At 44.3% G+C, this 17,650-nt stretch overlaps 1 protein-coding gene and 1 long non-coding RNA gene across 2 annotated transcripts in view; both read left to right on the forward strand.

Annotated features, from left to right (window-relative positions):
* LOC138605461 (uncharacterized) overlaps positions 1 to 16,706 on the forward strand; it is a 96,231-nt gene extending 79,525 nt beyond the window's left edge. The window contains exon 3 of the long non-coding RNA XR_011309325.1: positions 16,452 to 16,706. This is a non-coding gene — a long non-coding RNA (uncharacterized lncRNA). The remainder of the gene's footprint in view (positions 1 to 16,451) is intronic.
* A 184-nt stretch (positions 16,707 to 16,890) lies between these two features.
* The window catches only part of LOC138605460 (cadherin-22), a 97,361-nt gene continuing 96,601 nt past the window's right edge, over positions 16,891 to 17,650 (forward strand). The window contains exon 1 of the mRNA XM_069677733.1: positions 16,891 to 17,520. Coding sequence (XP_069533834.1) covers positions 17,290 to 17,520 — 231 coding nt within the window. The 5' untranslated portion in view covers positions 16,891 to 17,289. The remainder of the gene's footprint in view (positions 17,521 to 17,650) is intronic.

Consider the following 17,650-nt stretch of genomic DNA (forward strand, 5'->3'; position numbering starts at 1 on the left):
TGGCCCGTGATGTGATGCTGTGAGAGCTCTGCTTCACAAACATCCACAGGGCTCGCGCTCAATAAGCTTTCCCTCTCTCAGGTTCAGTACACAGAGCAAGCCTTCGTCTAAGTGTCAAACATGATCTGCTCGGCAAACTATAATTAAGTGTCTCCTTTTTTTTCTTTTATCTGTGTTCTTTCCTCCCAACATGAATTTGTTGTTTATGTTACACTGATGTGTAAAACAGGGACGCTTAAATAACAAGGTTCCTAGTGACAACAATGACTGTATATAAAGATGGACGACACGTCTCCCTTTGCTCTCATTGTTCAAAATTGAAGCCAAAATAGCCCCCATGACGGCGCTGCCATCTTGCTATAGTGACGTCATCTGGAGCCAGACCTGCGCAGTAGATCCACTTCCGCTAACCAAAACACACACACACATTTAACTTACTGAAAACAACAGCACGGATCCCACTCACCGGCGTGTTTAACAGCAGAACAGCTTCTTGTGTTGGTCTGAGGTTAACGTTCACAGGTATGGAAACTTCAATGACTGTAGTGATTGTTTTAGTTATGTCTCTTCTCGCCGTTCCTCCTCTACTCTGCTAATCTGAAATTGATTGGCTGCAGGAGCCGGATTTGTCAACAGAGCTGTCAATCATCCTTTTTAAAGCATCAAATAACTAATTAGAAATGAACACTTTTAGGGAGCTGTCATGTCGGCCATCTTTTTATACAGTCTATGACTGACAGTAGCTTAGCTGAAATAGCTACATAAGAATGCCAGTGACCTTTGTTCAGCCTTTGGAAGTAACACCTTTCTTTACTTGTGTGCCTTAAGGCCTCTTTTCAGACGCGGGGCGACACTCCGCCTGCGTACTCGCTTGGATCTCGGGGTCTCATTGCATTCCTCATGTCAATAGTCAGGCACACAAGCGTTCTGCGAGTAAACGCTAGGCGCTCTACCAGTGCGGTAACCATGGAAACGGCTTCTGTGCACAACTGCATCCCTGCCAGTACAACTGTATTTTCTCTATAGGCTATAACAAGTAGCTAAATTAGCATAATTGTAACTTAACCGTTCCCAGCTAATGTATCATATAGCCTGGCTTAAGTTAAAACTAACATTACATTACCTGATGCATCCAGTCTTGTGCCGATGCTCAGCCATGCAAAGGCCCTCCTATGGTTATTTGTCTCCAGGAGGAGCAAGGATCCGTCTCTCATCCATTGTGATTTTTGTGGTTACTGCTGCGCGGCGCGTAGAAAAAAGTTAAAGAACTTTCATCTCTGGCAGCGGGTGGGCGTGTGTGTGAGACGAGCACGGGATTGCGCCCACTTATAGCTCCGCCTGTCATTATGCCCGCGCCTCCCTACCTGCCCGCTCGCCTCTCACTGAAAATGAATGACTCGGTCCGTCAATCGCCCCCCCTCTGAAAAGACCTTTAGAGGTACAAAAACTCAGTTGTGTTAGTTTTAATCAGGTTTTAATTCATCTATTGTGAGTTAACGGCTTTTAATGTCTCATTAGCTGTAGGTAGCCATAAACATTTTTATTGGCACTTCGTCTAAACTTTAGATACACTTCAATAGATGTAGATGTAGAGATATGTAGATATAGATGTAATTTCATTAATCCAGTCATACTCTTCTGATCTAAAGTCCAACTACATTTTCACTGTCTCTTGCTTTCTTGCTTCTGTGTTAATTAAAATAAGTTTAATCCACTCTCGCTCCGGTTCAGGCCTCAGGTTTACAGCATCATCGTTGCCTCGGTGAGCGGTCTAACTGTACCGATGAAGTCAGTTCTTCTTGTTGCACGCCAGGCCAAAAATTAGTATTCTTTCACTTGCAGCAAACACAGCAACAGTAAGAAGAAGGCCGTCGTGAGATAGAGCAATTAGTTTGTGTCTTGCAGTCAGACCAGCAGGGTGCAGGGTGTGTGTGTGTGGAGCAGGGTGAAGCTCATTGAAGTGGACAGTTAAAGGCTGGATGAGTCTCATCACAACCGGCTTCTTTTGATTAAACCCTAAACTTTGGGCTGGGTAACATTTATCCCCCTAAAAGTGAGAGCTGGACTCAGAGATTGAACAAATAAAGTGTGAGCTCCCCTTTAAGCCTTTAGTTCTTCATTTGGGCCGTTACCAGCTTGTTTTTTGGAACCAGAAGTGACCACACAGGTATCGTATATTTGAATCTAAATGGGACCATCCATCCATTACTGCTAATCCTGTTCAGGGTCGCGGGGCTGGAGCCTATTCCAGCTGTCATTGGGCGAGAGGCGGGGTCACACCCTGGACTGATCGGCAGTCAATCACAGGGCTGACACATAGAGACAGACAACCAATCACGCTCACCCATGAACCTAATGAGCATGTCTTTGGACGGTGGGAGGGAGCTGGAACACCTGGAGGGAACCTGTTCGGACAATCAGCCTTACGTTTGTAACCAATGGAGTCGCTCCCTGTGGCCAATAGAAAATGCAGATGTAAGGCACTTCTTATATCCAGTTTATGGGTGACTGTGCTTTTCTACAGACTTGTAGTTGCCTAACAGAGGTCTTTATTTAGTGTCCCAAAATCCTACTGCTATAAGATCCAGTAACGTTGCACGTACTTCCTCACTCAGCTGTGAGACTTGATGCCAACTACTAGAAAAGAAGATATAACATCCCCAAAGCTCCAGCCATCCTTCCAGTTTGCACTTTCAGCTCTGCAGTACACTGTGAATGCTGCAAACACAGTGTATGCGTCATGTGCAGGTGACAAATGCAGGGAATCCGGATACAATAATAATTATTATTGAGTGGATGAGGGCTGATAAAATATTGGATAACATAGTGTGCAAAGCCATGTTGTTGCAGAGTCTTTCCTCTATGACAGCTTCATACAGCAGCACAGGTTGCACAGGAGACGGGCGCCCATGGCACAGTCACACATGTTTATAGGCAGATGTTATCAGGACTCCATGCCAAGTGAACCTCCGGCTAGTGTGCAAAGTCTGAATCAGTTGCTCTGAAATGCTCACTCTGTGATGCAAATCCCTGACTAGTCTCCTGATCCTTGATGCATCGAGCTTCCTTTCATGGAAAGAGCAAAGAAACCTGTCATACTTGTCCTGCAAGGTACTCAACTTGTTGGCATCACAGCAGTCCATCCAACTCGCTTAGTTTTGCATTTGCATCGGCTGGAAGCGGCTCTGAAAGGCTCCAGTGATCTGCGGTCGTCCTGAGAGGGTCCTAAGTATAGTCGGCCTGCAGTTGAGGGCAGAGTTGGAGCAGTGTGTTGACAGACACCAGCGCTCTTCTACCATCCCGGGCCCCATGTGCACTGACAGCTGTCAACTACCTCCACCATCACCTGTCTTTCACAGAGAGACACACACATGCACTTACACGTATGCGTGAATGCACACACTGACACGCATAATATTAGCTTCGCACACCAGCACACGGAGGCAGAAGCACACACACACACACACACACACACAGAGTCAGGGAGGAGCAAGCTTTTGGCTGGGGCTTTTAGTCCAGTCTACCCCTCCGGACCCCACTCCACTGCCCTTTTCTTTTTGTTTGTTTCATTCATATGCTACCTCTCTCTCTCTCTCTCTTTTCTCTCTCTCTCTCTCTCTCTCACTCTCTCCAAGCCAAAGCTGGGGATACAGAGCGCCAGCCACCCGTGAGATGAGCGATTTAGTAATTGTGCAGCTGGCAGCACAGGCATGGGGGCCTGTGCAGCAGCAGTGGACACTGGCATGTATGGACACGGAGGCTAGTCCAATGGGGAGAGGAAACAGAATAAACGACAGACAGACAGGCAGAGACAGACCGGCAGAGACAGACAGGCAGAGACAGACAGAAAGGAATGGAACAGTTTGTGCAAAAGAAATTTAAGAGAAATTAAGGGATGTAAAGAGAGTGGGTGCCGGCTCATCTCGGTACGTGGGTGGAAGCTTTTGAGTTTTTGTGGAGTAGCAGCAGTGCTGGCATTGGAAAGAAGGAACAGGGGGCGGGGAAGGTGGTGGTGTTGGTGGTGTTGGGGGGGTAGATTTGAAGCAAAAGCGAGGGAAGGGAGAGGGAGGGAGGGGCGGGGGTGGAAAAGCAGCAATTAGTGTAATTAGGAGAGCAGCTTTAGCAAGGCACTGACAATATGTCACCTCTCATTATAACCTGTATGCAAACACAGCAGCCTAATGCAAGGCAGCACCCATTCTCTAGACAGTTCCCCGTGTCAATGCAGATTTTGTTCTCCCCAGTCATGCTCCGCTGCATATCATTGACTTGCCAATACAACATTGGGTTTGAGATTCAGAATATAGAGTCCAGTTCGACGTCCAGACAGAGAGAGAGAGAAAGAGACCCGAACAATAGAAAGGTCCGCCTCGCATGCTGCCGGAGTGAACGAGGTGTTTGGCAGCCAGATACAAAGAGTTCTTGTTAAATTGCAGCAGGATTGAATCATTCAGGTGGTTAACACGTGATGGATGTTTGTGCAAAGGTGGTTTGAATGGAGGATTGGATGTTGCGCTCAGTTGGAATTGATTTTATGGACAATTATGGCACAAGACTTGCGTTCAGCTGTGGATGATCTGCCAATTTTCATCATTAAACCTAAAACATATTAAATATCTGTCTTTAAGTAATATTGTATACAAGGGGTGTATCATTAAATTATTTAGCGTTCAAAAAAGCTAGTTCAAACTCGGTTCGGCCTTCCTGTGTGGAGTCTGCATGTTCTCCCCGTGCATGCGTGGGTTCCCTCCGGGTACTCCAGCTTCCTCCCACAGTCCAAAGACATGCTCGTTAGGTTCACTGGTGACTCTAAATTGCCTGCACGTGTGAAGGTTTGTCTGTCTCTGTGTGTCAGCCCTGTGATTGTCTGGTGATCTGTAACCCCGCCTCTCGCCCAATGACAGCTGGGATAGGCTCCAGCCCCCCCCTGCGACCCTGAACAGGATAGGCAGTATAGATAATGGATGAATGGATGCTATTATTTCTAAAATATGCAGCTATAATCATGTTATATATCGTCATAAAAAATCAAACTAAGTCATAAATCATACCCCAAAAACCTGGAAACTTCCCTGAGGTATTGATTTCTTCCAAAAGTTACAGGATGAGGAGGAGGCATGCACACACCAGCTGCACTGTGAATCAGGACCGGACAGGATGTTTTACCGAAGAGAGCATCAGTCCCATTTCAAAAGAGTGAATTGAAAGCTAAACAAACTCGGCTGCATCTCAAATGTCGGCATAGTTTGGTTTGCAAGGTTGGCTTGAACCAGCTGCAGCCTCCGTCAGTCTGTGGTTCTGCCCTGTGGCTCGCAGTGATTTGATTCCTGCTTGTGGACAGTTCCTCTCATTTGTGGCTTTGTTATCTATGTTTTTATATTCACTCACATTGTGGATCTAGGCCTTGACTTTTTATGTGACGCAGCCAAGATTCATCTGTTTGCAAGAACAGTGGCAGCGCTTCAGAAGCTACATGTAGAAGCTAGTGTGTTGGTCGTGTCGTGGCCCGTCCTAAAGCGTTTACCACCTTAACAGGGCTCTGCTTCTTGACTCACACATTACAGCCGCTTATTGTGTTGTCCTCATGATTTATTCTCCATTTCAGCACATTCACATTCACTCGTATGTGAGGTCTAACATGAGGTCAAACACTGTCGATGTCCCGTTTCCTTCATGTTTGTGTAAACACAATAGTCCCGCCCCTTCCTTTTATCACAGCAGCTGACTGCTGGCTGATTAATCACAACAAAAATAGTTGTTCATGCGGCCACCTAAACCTTTAAATATTGATGCCAATACATTTTTTTTTCTAGGAAAGGACACCAACACTCCCCGCTCTAATGCCCCCACCTCCCCTCCTCAGCCCAGAGCTTTGGCGTACGTGACGCCCCGGTTGTAAACAGTACAGTATGAAATATAACCGATAACTGATGCAGAGACGTATGTGCAGAGAGCAGATATCTTTGTCAGAAGTAAATGTTTGTCTGAGTCGCAGGCTCATAATTTTTACCCGTTTCTGATTATTTCCACAACTTCCCTGAGCCAGTGCACTTGTTTACATGGCAACCCCACTGTACTCCAAAGCAAACTGTTGTTTTTGTGTCCCCTTTCATGTCGTCTGTTTTGTCAGGCTCGCAGAAAACGGTCCATTAAAACTTTACCATCAATACATAAACAGTTTACAGAGGCAGACATGTTTTCTGTTGTGCCTCTGGTCCTGCTTTTCTTCCACGCGTCTGTGACATGGCACAGGGCCGCTGAGCCAAGTGACTGTGACAAATTGGGATTGGAAATGACAAAATAGGCTATTTAATAAGCATGGCGGAGGGGATTGGACTCTGGTGTCGGGTTCACTCGAATAAGCAGACTGTCTGAACTCCTCCTGGGCCCGGCTTTGATGGCAGCTTTCATCCATCTGATGGGGAGATTCTGGCAGTGGAAGATGGAGCCGGGTCCGTCTCGCTATCTACGGTGTGTGTGTGTTTGTGTTTGTGTTTGTGTGTGTTAAGCTGTGCATCCTTGTGTGTGTGTGTGTGTGCGCACAGGAATGGTTTTGAGTAAATGCAAAATCAGTGCACACATCATTCCGAGGCAGAGATATACTGTAGCGAGCGAGCGAGCGAGCGAGTGGGCCTGAGGGGAGTAAATGTGGCCATGTGTTAACCTCAGGCTATTAACTTCCAAATATAAACTCCTTCCCTCAGATAGTAATCACTTGTGCTGCGTTTTTTGGTCACCTTGGCCCCTGAAATGAGAAGTTGTTATTAGAAAGAGATGCAGCCATATTCCCTTCTGATACCAGGCTGAACTGACTTGTCATATTGTGTGTTTGGGTGAGGATGCTGAGAGAAATGTTAGTGTATCAGAATGTGCAGAAAACACTACAGGAAGTAAATAAAAATGTACATCACTGACCTTTGGGAAACTGCATTAACCCTTTGAAAGGGACGTCCCCCGTTGGTCCTGTTCTATTAGATTTAAAATAACTTTAATATCCGGAGCATTCAGTGTTTCTGCAGCCGAAGACTTTCATCTTTTGTGTCAGTTTGAATTGTTTCGGATCAATGTATTATAAGTCCAACTTTTGTTTGATTATGGCGTCATGTTATTACTTTGATCAACCTTTATAGTTCGTTGCCTCACACAGCCTTGTAGCTTAGGTTTTGCAGAGACTGTAGAGATATGTCATCACATTAAGCAAATATACCAGTGAATGCACTGGCGGGCTCATTTCTACTGCAGAGTCTGAAGGTGCTTTCACACCTGACAGCTTTGGTCCAGACATTCAGACCACGGTCCGGTTGGATTCAGGTGAGAACATAAACGAGACTTAAAGTAGGACCTTAAATAGGAAGCACACCAAAACAGTGTGCATTGTGGGTTGTTAACGTGCTGACATTTGCAGAGACAGCCACGCAGCCAGGCAGCAAGATGAGTAGAGGCAGACGTTTGGGAGCGACGACAAAATAGGAATATGGGCTGACCAACGCACAAGGAAACGCACAAGAACACTGAGGTGTTCAAACTGTTCAGTGAGAAACTGAAGGAGAGTGGAACTGATTGATCTGCGGAACGATGTTGGTTAAAAATAAAAATAAAAGTTTGTTTGATCGGAATCAAAAACCAAATTGTTCCAATGTTGCATTTTGCCTCGAGCTTGGTTTGCTTTCACACGGCAGCTTTTACAGGCGGACCAAAAGTTTTGACGATTCTGATGTGCGAGGAAACTGCTTTCTGATTGGTCAGAATTTCAACGTGGGATACAAGGAGAGAGGGAACACTCTCCTGAATCACACTCAACATGACTGCAGACTTTGTTTTGTTCTCTGGGGTTTTTTTTCCTTTTAACCGACATTGTTCCAAAGTTTGCTCAGTTCCATCTCCATCAGTTTTTCACTGAACAGTTTGAATACCTCTGTATTCTTATTTATGTTAGAGCCCTCACCTCGTCGCTCCCCCACGTCTGTCCTCTACTCATCTTGCAGCCTGGCTGCGTGGCTGTCTCTGCAAGTGTCAACTTGTGTTAGCAACCCACAATGCACAGATCTTTGCTTCCTGTAATAGGTCCTACTTTAAGTTGAACTGGACCGAGTCCTGTCTTTTCTGGCAGTCCACGGTCTGGTGGTTTGGTGGTGGTGGCGGCTCACCTCTCCAAACGAACCAGACTTTCAGAGTTAATTCCAAAAGTCCAGACCAAAGCTGTCGGGTCTTAGCGCACCCTAAAGTGTTAAAGTAAAACAGGATAGAAGTAAAAGAAGAGATGGATAAAAGCAGTTACAAGAAACAGGACAAACAGATAAATCTGCAAAGTGGAGACTGTTAAAAACACAACAGACAAAAGAACAACTGTGACAGCGGAGTGCAAAGGAGAGTGTGTGAGAATGATCTTATGGTTGGGCAGACAGCAGAAGGGATGATAGAAAGAGTGTAAGGGCAGCGTGAAGGGGGGAAAGAGGGAGTAGAAGTTAAAAGAAAAACAACAAAACATGGCGACACAGAGACAGTGGAAAGCAATAGGTTTTAGAACTTGTTGACAGTGAGTTAGACACGGAGACAGAGGGAGACAAAGACAGAGGAGAAAAAGAGGTGCATGGAATAAAGAATCAGATGGTGAGAGATGAGGAGTGAGGAAAAGAATTAATGGTGCGTTGGGGGATGGAGGGAAAGTATGTGCTTTACAAAATAACATGTTTATACTACAGTCTGCACACATTCTGTCTGTGTCAGAGAAAGGCAGTGTTTGTTTGCATATATCTTTGCATGCATTCAGTTTTCTGATTATACGCGGCTCCCAGGAAGGAAAGTTCCATCCCAGTAGGAGAACACGGCGTTTCTGACAGGCTGCAACACTCTGTCTGTGAACACATGAATTATGAATTAAAGCATGACATTTTCCGCTAATGTGCAAATTCAATCCTATGAGGTTTTTTTTTTTTACATTTCCCTCCCTCAAAACATTGCATGGTTCAAAATTTGGTTGGAGGCTATAACTCACAGCTGCAGTGCACTCTGGGAGCAATCCTGCCAAGCTGTTAGTGACTGTTAGAAGTCAGAGCTGAACCTTCGTCTGATGGGAAGAGCTGACCACAGATGTGACGCTTCTCGGGCAATACCTGTGATTTCAGAACTGCTGCAAGTTCAAACTGTGTTATTTTAACCGATGAAACTCTGCAGGCGTGTTGAGCTGCTACAACATGACTATCCACAGCTTTTCAGCCTCGAGACCTTGACAGCACAATATCCACAGTGCATTAGCAATGTTTTCCTCACTGAATGCATATGAAGGACAGACTGAACCTTTCATTTCTCACGTGTGAATCTTTGTTATAGCACACGCTGCGATGCCCTTTGGACTCCATTTATCATCTTTGTCTACTAATGCCAAAGCGCACCACTTTTGTAATATTATAGATAAGATACTTACAACAGCAGTCGTGACCACAATGGTAAATGGACTGCACTTATATATAACATTTAAAAGACTTTACCACTACCACTGAGCCACAGCCGCCCCTTAAACTTCAGAGTAAAGACCACTTGTACAATCTTCTTAATTTCCAAGGAGGTGAGTATTGCTATAAAATAGTTTTATGTTAATAAAATCTTAATAGGACTGAAATGTAAAGTGTCAGCTAGCAGCTCTGCGAGGTTGGACAAGCCGGAGCAGAAGTGTTGCGACGTTCACGAACGATCCGATTCTTTTGAACAGCTCTTTGGTGCGAACGAGCCGAGCCGTAGCTGAGAGCCGTTCTTTTTATAGTAGTGCCCATATTTCACTGCTCGCCCACTGCTGAATTATGACAGGCAGCTTTTTTCAATTGCAGCTCTGCTATACAAGGTCATGTGCAGCGGAATCATGTCACCACAGCATAGCGCCGATGGTGAGAAACATAATAACCCGCCGCCAAGTTTGTTGTGTTTTGTTGACACCTCTGTAGTCTCACAGAGTTGTATCATAAATTATTGGCAAATCAGTATCTATCTAATCAGCATCTGATCTGATCTACGCGAGACAATAGTGCAATGAAGGATAAAGACTGGAATAAAAAGTGATAATGATCTAGTGTCTGTAGCCCTTTAATATCTGTACCAAATGCCAAGGCGAGTTATTTCAGTCATAATCAAAGCTGTCATGTTGCTGCTAGAGTAACAACTCCGGGGGTCAGGTTCAGAGGGCTCCCTCCTCTTGGAACCGTACTCCTGGGAATCATGAACAAAATCTCATGGTCAATAATTGCTGAAATACTTCGGTCTGCTTGTTTGTTGTGTTTTAGACCTGGAACACGCCGACGTTTCTTTTTAAGTCTTGCTATACCCCAGTGATTCATGATTCGTGTAGCACTCCGTACTCCTCTGATCTGCCAGCGAATTAAAGGATCTGAGGAGGTGTTTCCACCTGTTTTGTCAGCTTTCCTCGCAGCCTTTGAGATTCTGTTTGCAATAATTTACGATGCCTGAGGACCGAGACTGCTATTTTTGTGTAAGTCTGACATCACTGACAAAAATGGCACCGATCATTGCCAAGACCAATTTATCATTTTCATACCAAGCAAAGGGGTGTTTCCATGAAAAAGAAGCAGCCTTTTACTTTGCAGTCAGTAATTCACAGGACGGATCCACACTCCACACAACTCTCTGAAGTGGCATCTAATCTGATTGGTCAGGGAAGGCGACAATAGAGAGGAGAGCGGGCTAATGGCAGAGCACAGAGGCAAAGATAACAAGCTTATCACAGTGTGAAAAAAAGAGAGTGAAAACTTGTTCGGGAGACAGACTGAAATAAGTGGCCGACCAATCAGCTGGCAGTCAGCCTCATTGTGGTAGATTTCAAGTAATCCTCTGTATCGCACTCGGCCATGGCTGCAGGAAATTAAGGGCAATGGATAAAAACTGGTAGAAGTTCAATTTTCCACAGAAGTCAGCTTCAAATATATTTGATTGTTTTTTTATGCTCGTATTTGCTTCTTTTTTTTTCTTTGAATACATTTTTGATATTAGTGGTTATTTGTGTAGAAAAGGTGGTTAGATATTTCAGTCGTGAGCCACCTGTTTGCCTGCTGCCAGTTTTGAAAGGCCTCTTGCTTTACTGGCAAAGTCAATATAAGCAATGTGCAACAAACCATTATAAAGCCTCATTTGTAAAGCTACATTACCCTTACCCAACCGTGGTCAACAATTAGCCTATTGCAGCTTACAGTCAACAGTTGGCCCATTACAGTGCTAAGCAACTACAGGCTCCAACGTATCCAGTGTTAAGTGACTGAACCATCATCAGCATGTAATCATCTACGTACATTATACTGCTGCACATGATCACATATGCTGTAATATTCATTATTATATTAGTAATATTAATGACTACATACTGTATATTGTATTGTACTATATTATATTATACTATAATTAATAATAAATAATAATAATACATTTTATTTATATAGCGCTTTTCACGGCACTCAAAGTCACTTTACATTATTAAAAACAACCAACTAAACAAAACAAGAAGAAGAAACACAATAAGAGGAACTCTTAAAACAATGAAAAAAATCAGCATCAGAGGTTAAAGGTCTTAAAAGGTCATGATCGGAGATTTGAAGGAAGTCAGGTGGGCGCAGTCTCGGATGTGTTGGGGTAGAGAGTTCCAGAGCGAGGGGGCAGCTATGGAGAAAGCTCCGGTTCTGAGGAGGTTTGCATCAGAGGAGCGGAGGCTGCGGGAGGGAGCGTGGCGATGGAGCAGGTCTGTGTGGTATGGAGCGGCCTGGTGATGGAGGGCTTTGTGGGTGAGAAGGAGGACTTTGAACTGGATGTGTTGTGGAACAGGGAGCCAGTGGAGGTTCTGGGGGACTTAATATTCCATGTCATACTACGTTACACGTTATAGTGTAATATACCATACTGCATTTTAGTAACACTTTTATATTGCACCGTATACTGTACTACATCTTATACCTGAAATGCTGCTGCTATTACACACATGTCACTTTATCCCATAACTTGTGTATACCAGTTGTATATCTCGTATTTTATTTTATTTATTTGATCTATTCTTATTTTTATTTGTATTTACCTTCTTGTTACTTTGTCTTTGTGCTGTTGCAGTACTCGAATCTCCCCACTGGGGATCAATAAAGAATGATCTTATCATTAAAGGCTGGCAGCAACAGCACAGAATGACCACACAAATATGGCCGCCATCAGATACACTCTGCATGCTGGTGAAGTCGTTATCGGGGGTTAATTAATAACAAAATAGTCCTGAAATATATTGTTAGTGTGAGGCGATCTCTTCTGTCTGTACCTTGTGTGACACTTTGACAATAACATTTTACAATGATGAAGACTTTCCATCAAATACAAAGTTTGAGTTTAAACTCCTACTCGAGTTTTAAATTCAGCACATCCAACTTTTTTTTATGTTTTTGTACATTGTTGATATTTTTTTGTAATTATTGTTAAAATATTGCACTTTTAGTCCGAGCATCACAGAGGGCAAAAGGTCACAGTTTTTAACAACTTTGGCCCATAACTTTGCATGCTCCTTGTCAAATGAATTATAACACCCACACACACACACACACACACACACACACACACACACACACACTGCTCCTTTGCTTGCTTGCATGCCACTGAATGTTTGTGCTGATTTGAGCTGTGTGTCAGAGAGACAGAGAGGGCTGTCCGCCGGCCATTGGCCCCATGCCTATCAGTTCGCAGTGATCAGTCTTGCCTGGCTGTCGTCTGTCCACTGCCAGCTGTCAAAGGGCTCGCTCTGGGCATGCCCACTGATGAGAGGCTGCAGCCATGCTCTAGAATCAATCCAGCACTCTAATAGGTCACGTATGGCTGCACAGTGCTTGCCAATAGCTTTGGATCGGAGGGTGAGTAGGGGAGGGGGGCGGAAAGTTAGAGAGGCAAAAGAGAGATACACAGAGAGAGACAGATTTGTCAGCCAAATTTTTATCGTCAACAACAACTTTTGGCCACTGCTAGAAAAGAAAGGGCAGTAATTGACATGCTACTAATTTGCCTCGGCTACTGAAGACTTGTGACTGCGCTGAAGCGATCGCCAAGTCTGAGTGAAACCAGAACACGCTAAAATAAACCCCTCTTTCTCTGTCTCCCCCTCTAACTCATTAGACTTTCCTACTTTTAGATCTAATTATGAGCAAATGTGAACACTCTTAATGAAATTCCCGAAGTGTGGAGGCAGAACAGAAGGAGATTCATCGGAGGAGTGTGGATTTTTTGTGTTTTTAGAAAGCAAGCAGTTGGTGCTCAGCAAATGTTGCAGTTTGCAAAGCAACTTCTGGGCCATTGGTGCACGCGAGAAATATTTGATACAAATGCACTCTAATTAAACATATTCAAACTGCCTGCTGCAGTGTTAAGTCTACTGTAAGGGAACAGGGAAAGTGTAGATAGGCAAAAACGAATTAATTATATCCTCCCGATGCTGTTTGCCTTTGAGGCACTGAGGAATAAACTCTATGTTTTTATTTCTTTGAAGTTATCACTCCATAGCTCAAACATATCTAATTGGAAAACTTGAAAAGAATTTTTTTTGATCAATTTGAGTCAAGCTCAGAAAGTTGGATGACTTTTCTTTCCTTTTTTCACCCCGTTGTATATCATGCGAGGCATATGTGATCAATGTTTCATAGTCAGTATGAACCTTTTACTTAAACGTATGTTATGGTTGAAAAGCTACAGGATGTTATAAAGCTTTTAACAATTCTTCAGAGCTGTCTGTCTTGATCGATTGTGATGTTTGGACAGAATTACACCAATGCTGAAAAATTAATTCACAAGGTTATCTCCCTGGAATATACATCCTCGTGCATTGACCTAATGCAGTTTGTTGCCTGACGATGCTGCATTGCTGCTTCATTGTTGAACAGCTCTCTTAAGTCTCGTGGATGACAGTTAAAGTGCATGCAGGTGTGCCCCATTGTTATGTTCCAACAAAGAGGCTGTGGACCTCGCCTGCCTCCTCTGACGGAGGAAAAAGGCACACACAGGCCGAGCCAGTCCTCGTACTTGAGCAGAGAGGCAGTTCTCTGCCAGTAGGATGATCTGTTTGTGACTTTCGCCTCCAGCCAGCCACAGATTTGGCTCGGCTTACAGCGACTGTGGAACTGGAGACACAGTAATGTTGGAACTTGCTCTTTAACGGCACAATAGGGGTGGCCTGGTTGCAGAGAGACACATTCCTGCCCTAGCAGAGAATGATAATAGTGTGTCATCCCCACTGCCAGGCAGAATGGATTGGCCATCAGCCTGTGCAGGGCCAAGTGGTGGATCTAACAGAGGGGCACAGGGCAGAGTCAGAAGACACTGGTCACATTTTGTCTCTCTGCTGTCAGAGCAAAGCTCTATCTGACGAGAATACTAGAAAATAGGCCTATCACTGCCAACAAGCCCACTCCTACTGGTACTGGAAGCAGGCAGCGGCATGCTCAGTGCAGAGTCACAGTGTGCACCACTGATGCGGGTCTGCCATGCCAATAAGTCCAGTTCACAAAGGGAAGAGTCTATCTGTGTCGAGAGACGGAGTTATTTCTGACCGCTGAGTTGTCTTTCTGTAGATCAGTGCGGTTGTGTCCGGTCCTGAAGGAGAGCACAGGGGGAAAGGGTCAGATCCTGTTGTTGAGGTGAAGTCATAAGGCAGTTAAAGGAGCCTGTTACATGAGGGAATAACAACAATGCTGCAGAGCTTTGCCAGCTGATACAGTAAAACAAGTCACTCTAAAGTAACTTTTAAGTTGTTCCCAATGAAAAACCTAAAACTAGTTCTGTTAACAGGGTTTCCTCATGTTGGGCTCGAGGCTACATCTACATTTATATCTGCTGTGTGTGCGTCATTGTCTCTCACATTGTATGTCACATTTGAACTCTTTAGGTTTAAATGGAAAGGCTAATGTTCTTAATGAACTTATAAATGGAACAGTTTTGTTGGGAACTTGAGAGTAGCCTGTAATTCAACATATTTTAAAGCCTAGTTTGATAAGTATTCAGGTAGCTATTTGTTTACAGTTGGTGTTGGTAGCACGACGCATCACAGAAGAAGAAAGCTTATCTGCTAGCCCTCGTATGCTAGTTACCGGCCTGGAAAGCTAAAGACCACCAAAGCAAGTAGCTTATCTTTTTTAGTTGCTAGCCATAACAACAAACCCTGCATCACATGACTGAATGCTGCATGTACAAAACCCAACCCAAATATTACACGGCCAAATCCCCATATAGTTCCACCATTAACAACACCAACTGTACCAAGTGAAGGAAGAGTTCTAAGCCGTTCAGGTTGCTCTTGAACTGTTTTTCTCTGGAGATTGGACACCCCCACAGCAGTCGCTTTCCAATACCACGGACATTGCCTCGACCAACAGTCTGAGAAGGAATTATTTCCGGAAGCTCCAGGAACGCTGCCGGGCAGGAGGAGAGCGAGATTAGAAGTCCTCTCCCAGCCGGCAGAAATACAATAGGTTAAACCACCTGCAGGCCTGAGGAGCTTTTCTTCCACTGGTGCTGCAATCTTCCTTTCTTGAGGTCGTAGAGCCAGAGACATACTAAATGTTATTGTTTCTCCTTCTTTGTCGTCCGCCTTTTGTTCTGAATGTGTCAAAGGAGCCATTAATCACAGCCAGAGCCTCACACAACACAACACCACGCAGTCCGTCCAGTTCTCCATTTTTCTGTTCTTTCCTTCATCCTGTTTTTATGTTGCTCTTTATCATTCAGCCCTCCTCCCTCTAACTTCTCTCTGTTTCTGCTCTGCTAGTTCTGTCTTTCTGTCTAACCTCTGTGTGTGTTTCACAACAGCCAAGCACCGTATCAGCCCCTCCTCCTGCTACTTTCCAATGTTTGTCTGAAGTATTAGGGGGTTGTTGCCTCATTGGATACAATTAATTGATTAATACTTTTATCCAATTAGTGCTCCCTCATGCAATTAATCAGGGGCCGCTCCATCAGCCAGGCGAAAGGCAGACAGATGCTTTGGGTCTGCTGTGTGATGAACAATGACCTCTCTTTCTCGCCCCCCCCCCCCCCTCTCTCTCTTTCTCGCTCTCTCTCCTTCCTATTTTCCACACACCTGGTTTGCTGTCCTCTTTTCAGTGTTCTGCCATCGCTCTCCAGCTCGGAGTGCATTGTAGAATTCTTGCTGAACACGAGAATTGCTGTTGGAAACAGGTTTTCTCCAGATAATCCTTAAGAAACCAACACGTTGGAGGGCTCGTGGTGTCGAACACAGGGGCGGGGCTTTTTCTTTACTGCTTATAGATTGCAAAACATTCAGCAAGGCTGTTTCTATAGGAAGCAAATACAGAGCATCATGTGTCTGTTCCCTAGAATTACTGATGAGCACGTTCAAAAGTATCAAGCTGAAAACATTTCCACATTCAGCCCAAATTGTTATCATGTTAACACCAATTTTCTTCTCTGTCTTACAGCTTTGTCCTTTTCCGTCCTTTGAATCATTGATGGAGTTCTGCGATGGCCCAAGAAGTATCTTAGGACCTTTTGAAGAATGAACTTTCCGCACTGTTGGATTGTTCTGGAGGGAAAAGCCATCGAAGATCAAAGAAAATCACCAACAGTAAAATTAGTCGACCTTTTCTCAGTTCAAGGATTCTGCTTTGGAAGGCAGAACTGGTCGTGAATGTTCAAGGGAGTGGATTACAGAAGAGTTTTCTTTGCAAAGAGTAGTCATTTTTGGACAGCTTTGTTATCACCTGAGATACACACGGATCACTGGAAGGAATAAGACGCACTGCACAGTCGAGAATGGATGAAAACCATCGCTCTTCAGGGCTGTGTTACTCAATGCCATTGTATCCTGTTTCCCCGCTGATCACTGATCCAATCTAGTCAAACTTCTCGCCTTCGAGAATTCAGCTTGAAAGACATTTTTTGAGTTTGTTTGTTTCACTTCTTGAGGTCATACTTTGAAAAACATCCGACTCTACAAAGTGAGTCAGACACTGTCAAAGAATCAGCATGACCGACGATGTTACAACACCAACAGGCGCTCTGCAGGTGGTAGGAATCCAATATGCTCCATGACCTGCTCTGTATTCAGCAGATACCTTCAGATTATTCCTGAACCCATGGATTAACTTTCAAGTTCTCACACAAAGACCTTTTGAGTTTGTCCTGGTGGAGTTTTATTTGTTAGAAAACTACAACCGAAGAACACTTCCTGTCTGCAGGTATCTTTTATATTACATGTAGACCCCGGTGGATTTCTTAGTTTTTTTTTCTTTTCCTGTTTTGTTTTTTTAAATCAAGATGGCTCCTTTCTGGACATCAGGAGCGTCGAGACTGTTGGCAGCTTTGGGCCTTCTTAGCTGCTGTAGTTTTGGCTGGTGTGAGGCCTCAAGGACTAGTAGTTCGATCTCAGGAGGGAGCAGACAGGAGCAAGAACCCTCGTCGCTTGAACGAGTAAAGAGAGGATGGGTGTGGAACCAGTTTTTTGTGGTGGAGGAGTACACGGGAACGGAACCGCTATACGTGGGAAAGGTAAGTCATGTAATGTCATTATGTCAATGTATTGGAAAGAAGAAAGGCGTGTTGATTCCTTGAACTTTTTCTTGTTAAAAGCATCAGAAGCCAGACTGCCTCAGGATGTAGTTAAGATTCAGTCAAGGCG

This window comes from Semicossyphus pulcher, unplaced genomic scaffold, assembly GCF_022749685.1.
Source record: "Semicossyphus pulcher isolate SPU_LCO1_2020_fin unplaced genomic scaffold, fSemPul1.0.p SCAF_3, whole genome shotgun sequence".
NCBI lineage: Eukaryota > Metazoa > Chordata > Actinopteri > Labriformes > Labridae > Semicossyphus > Semicossyphus pulcher.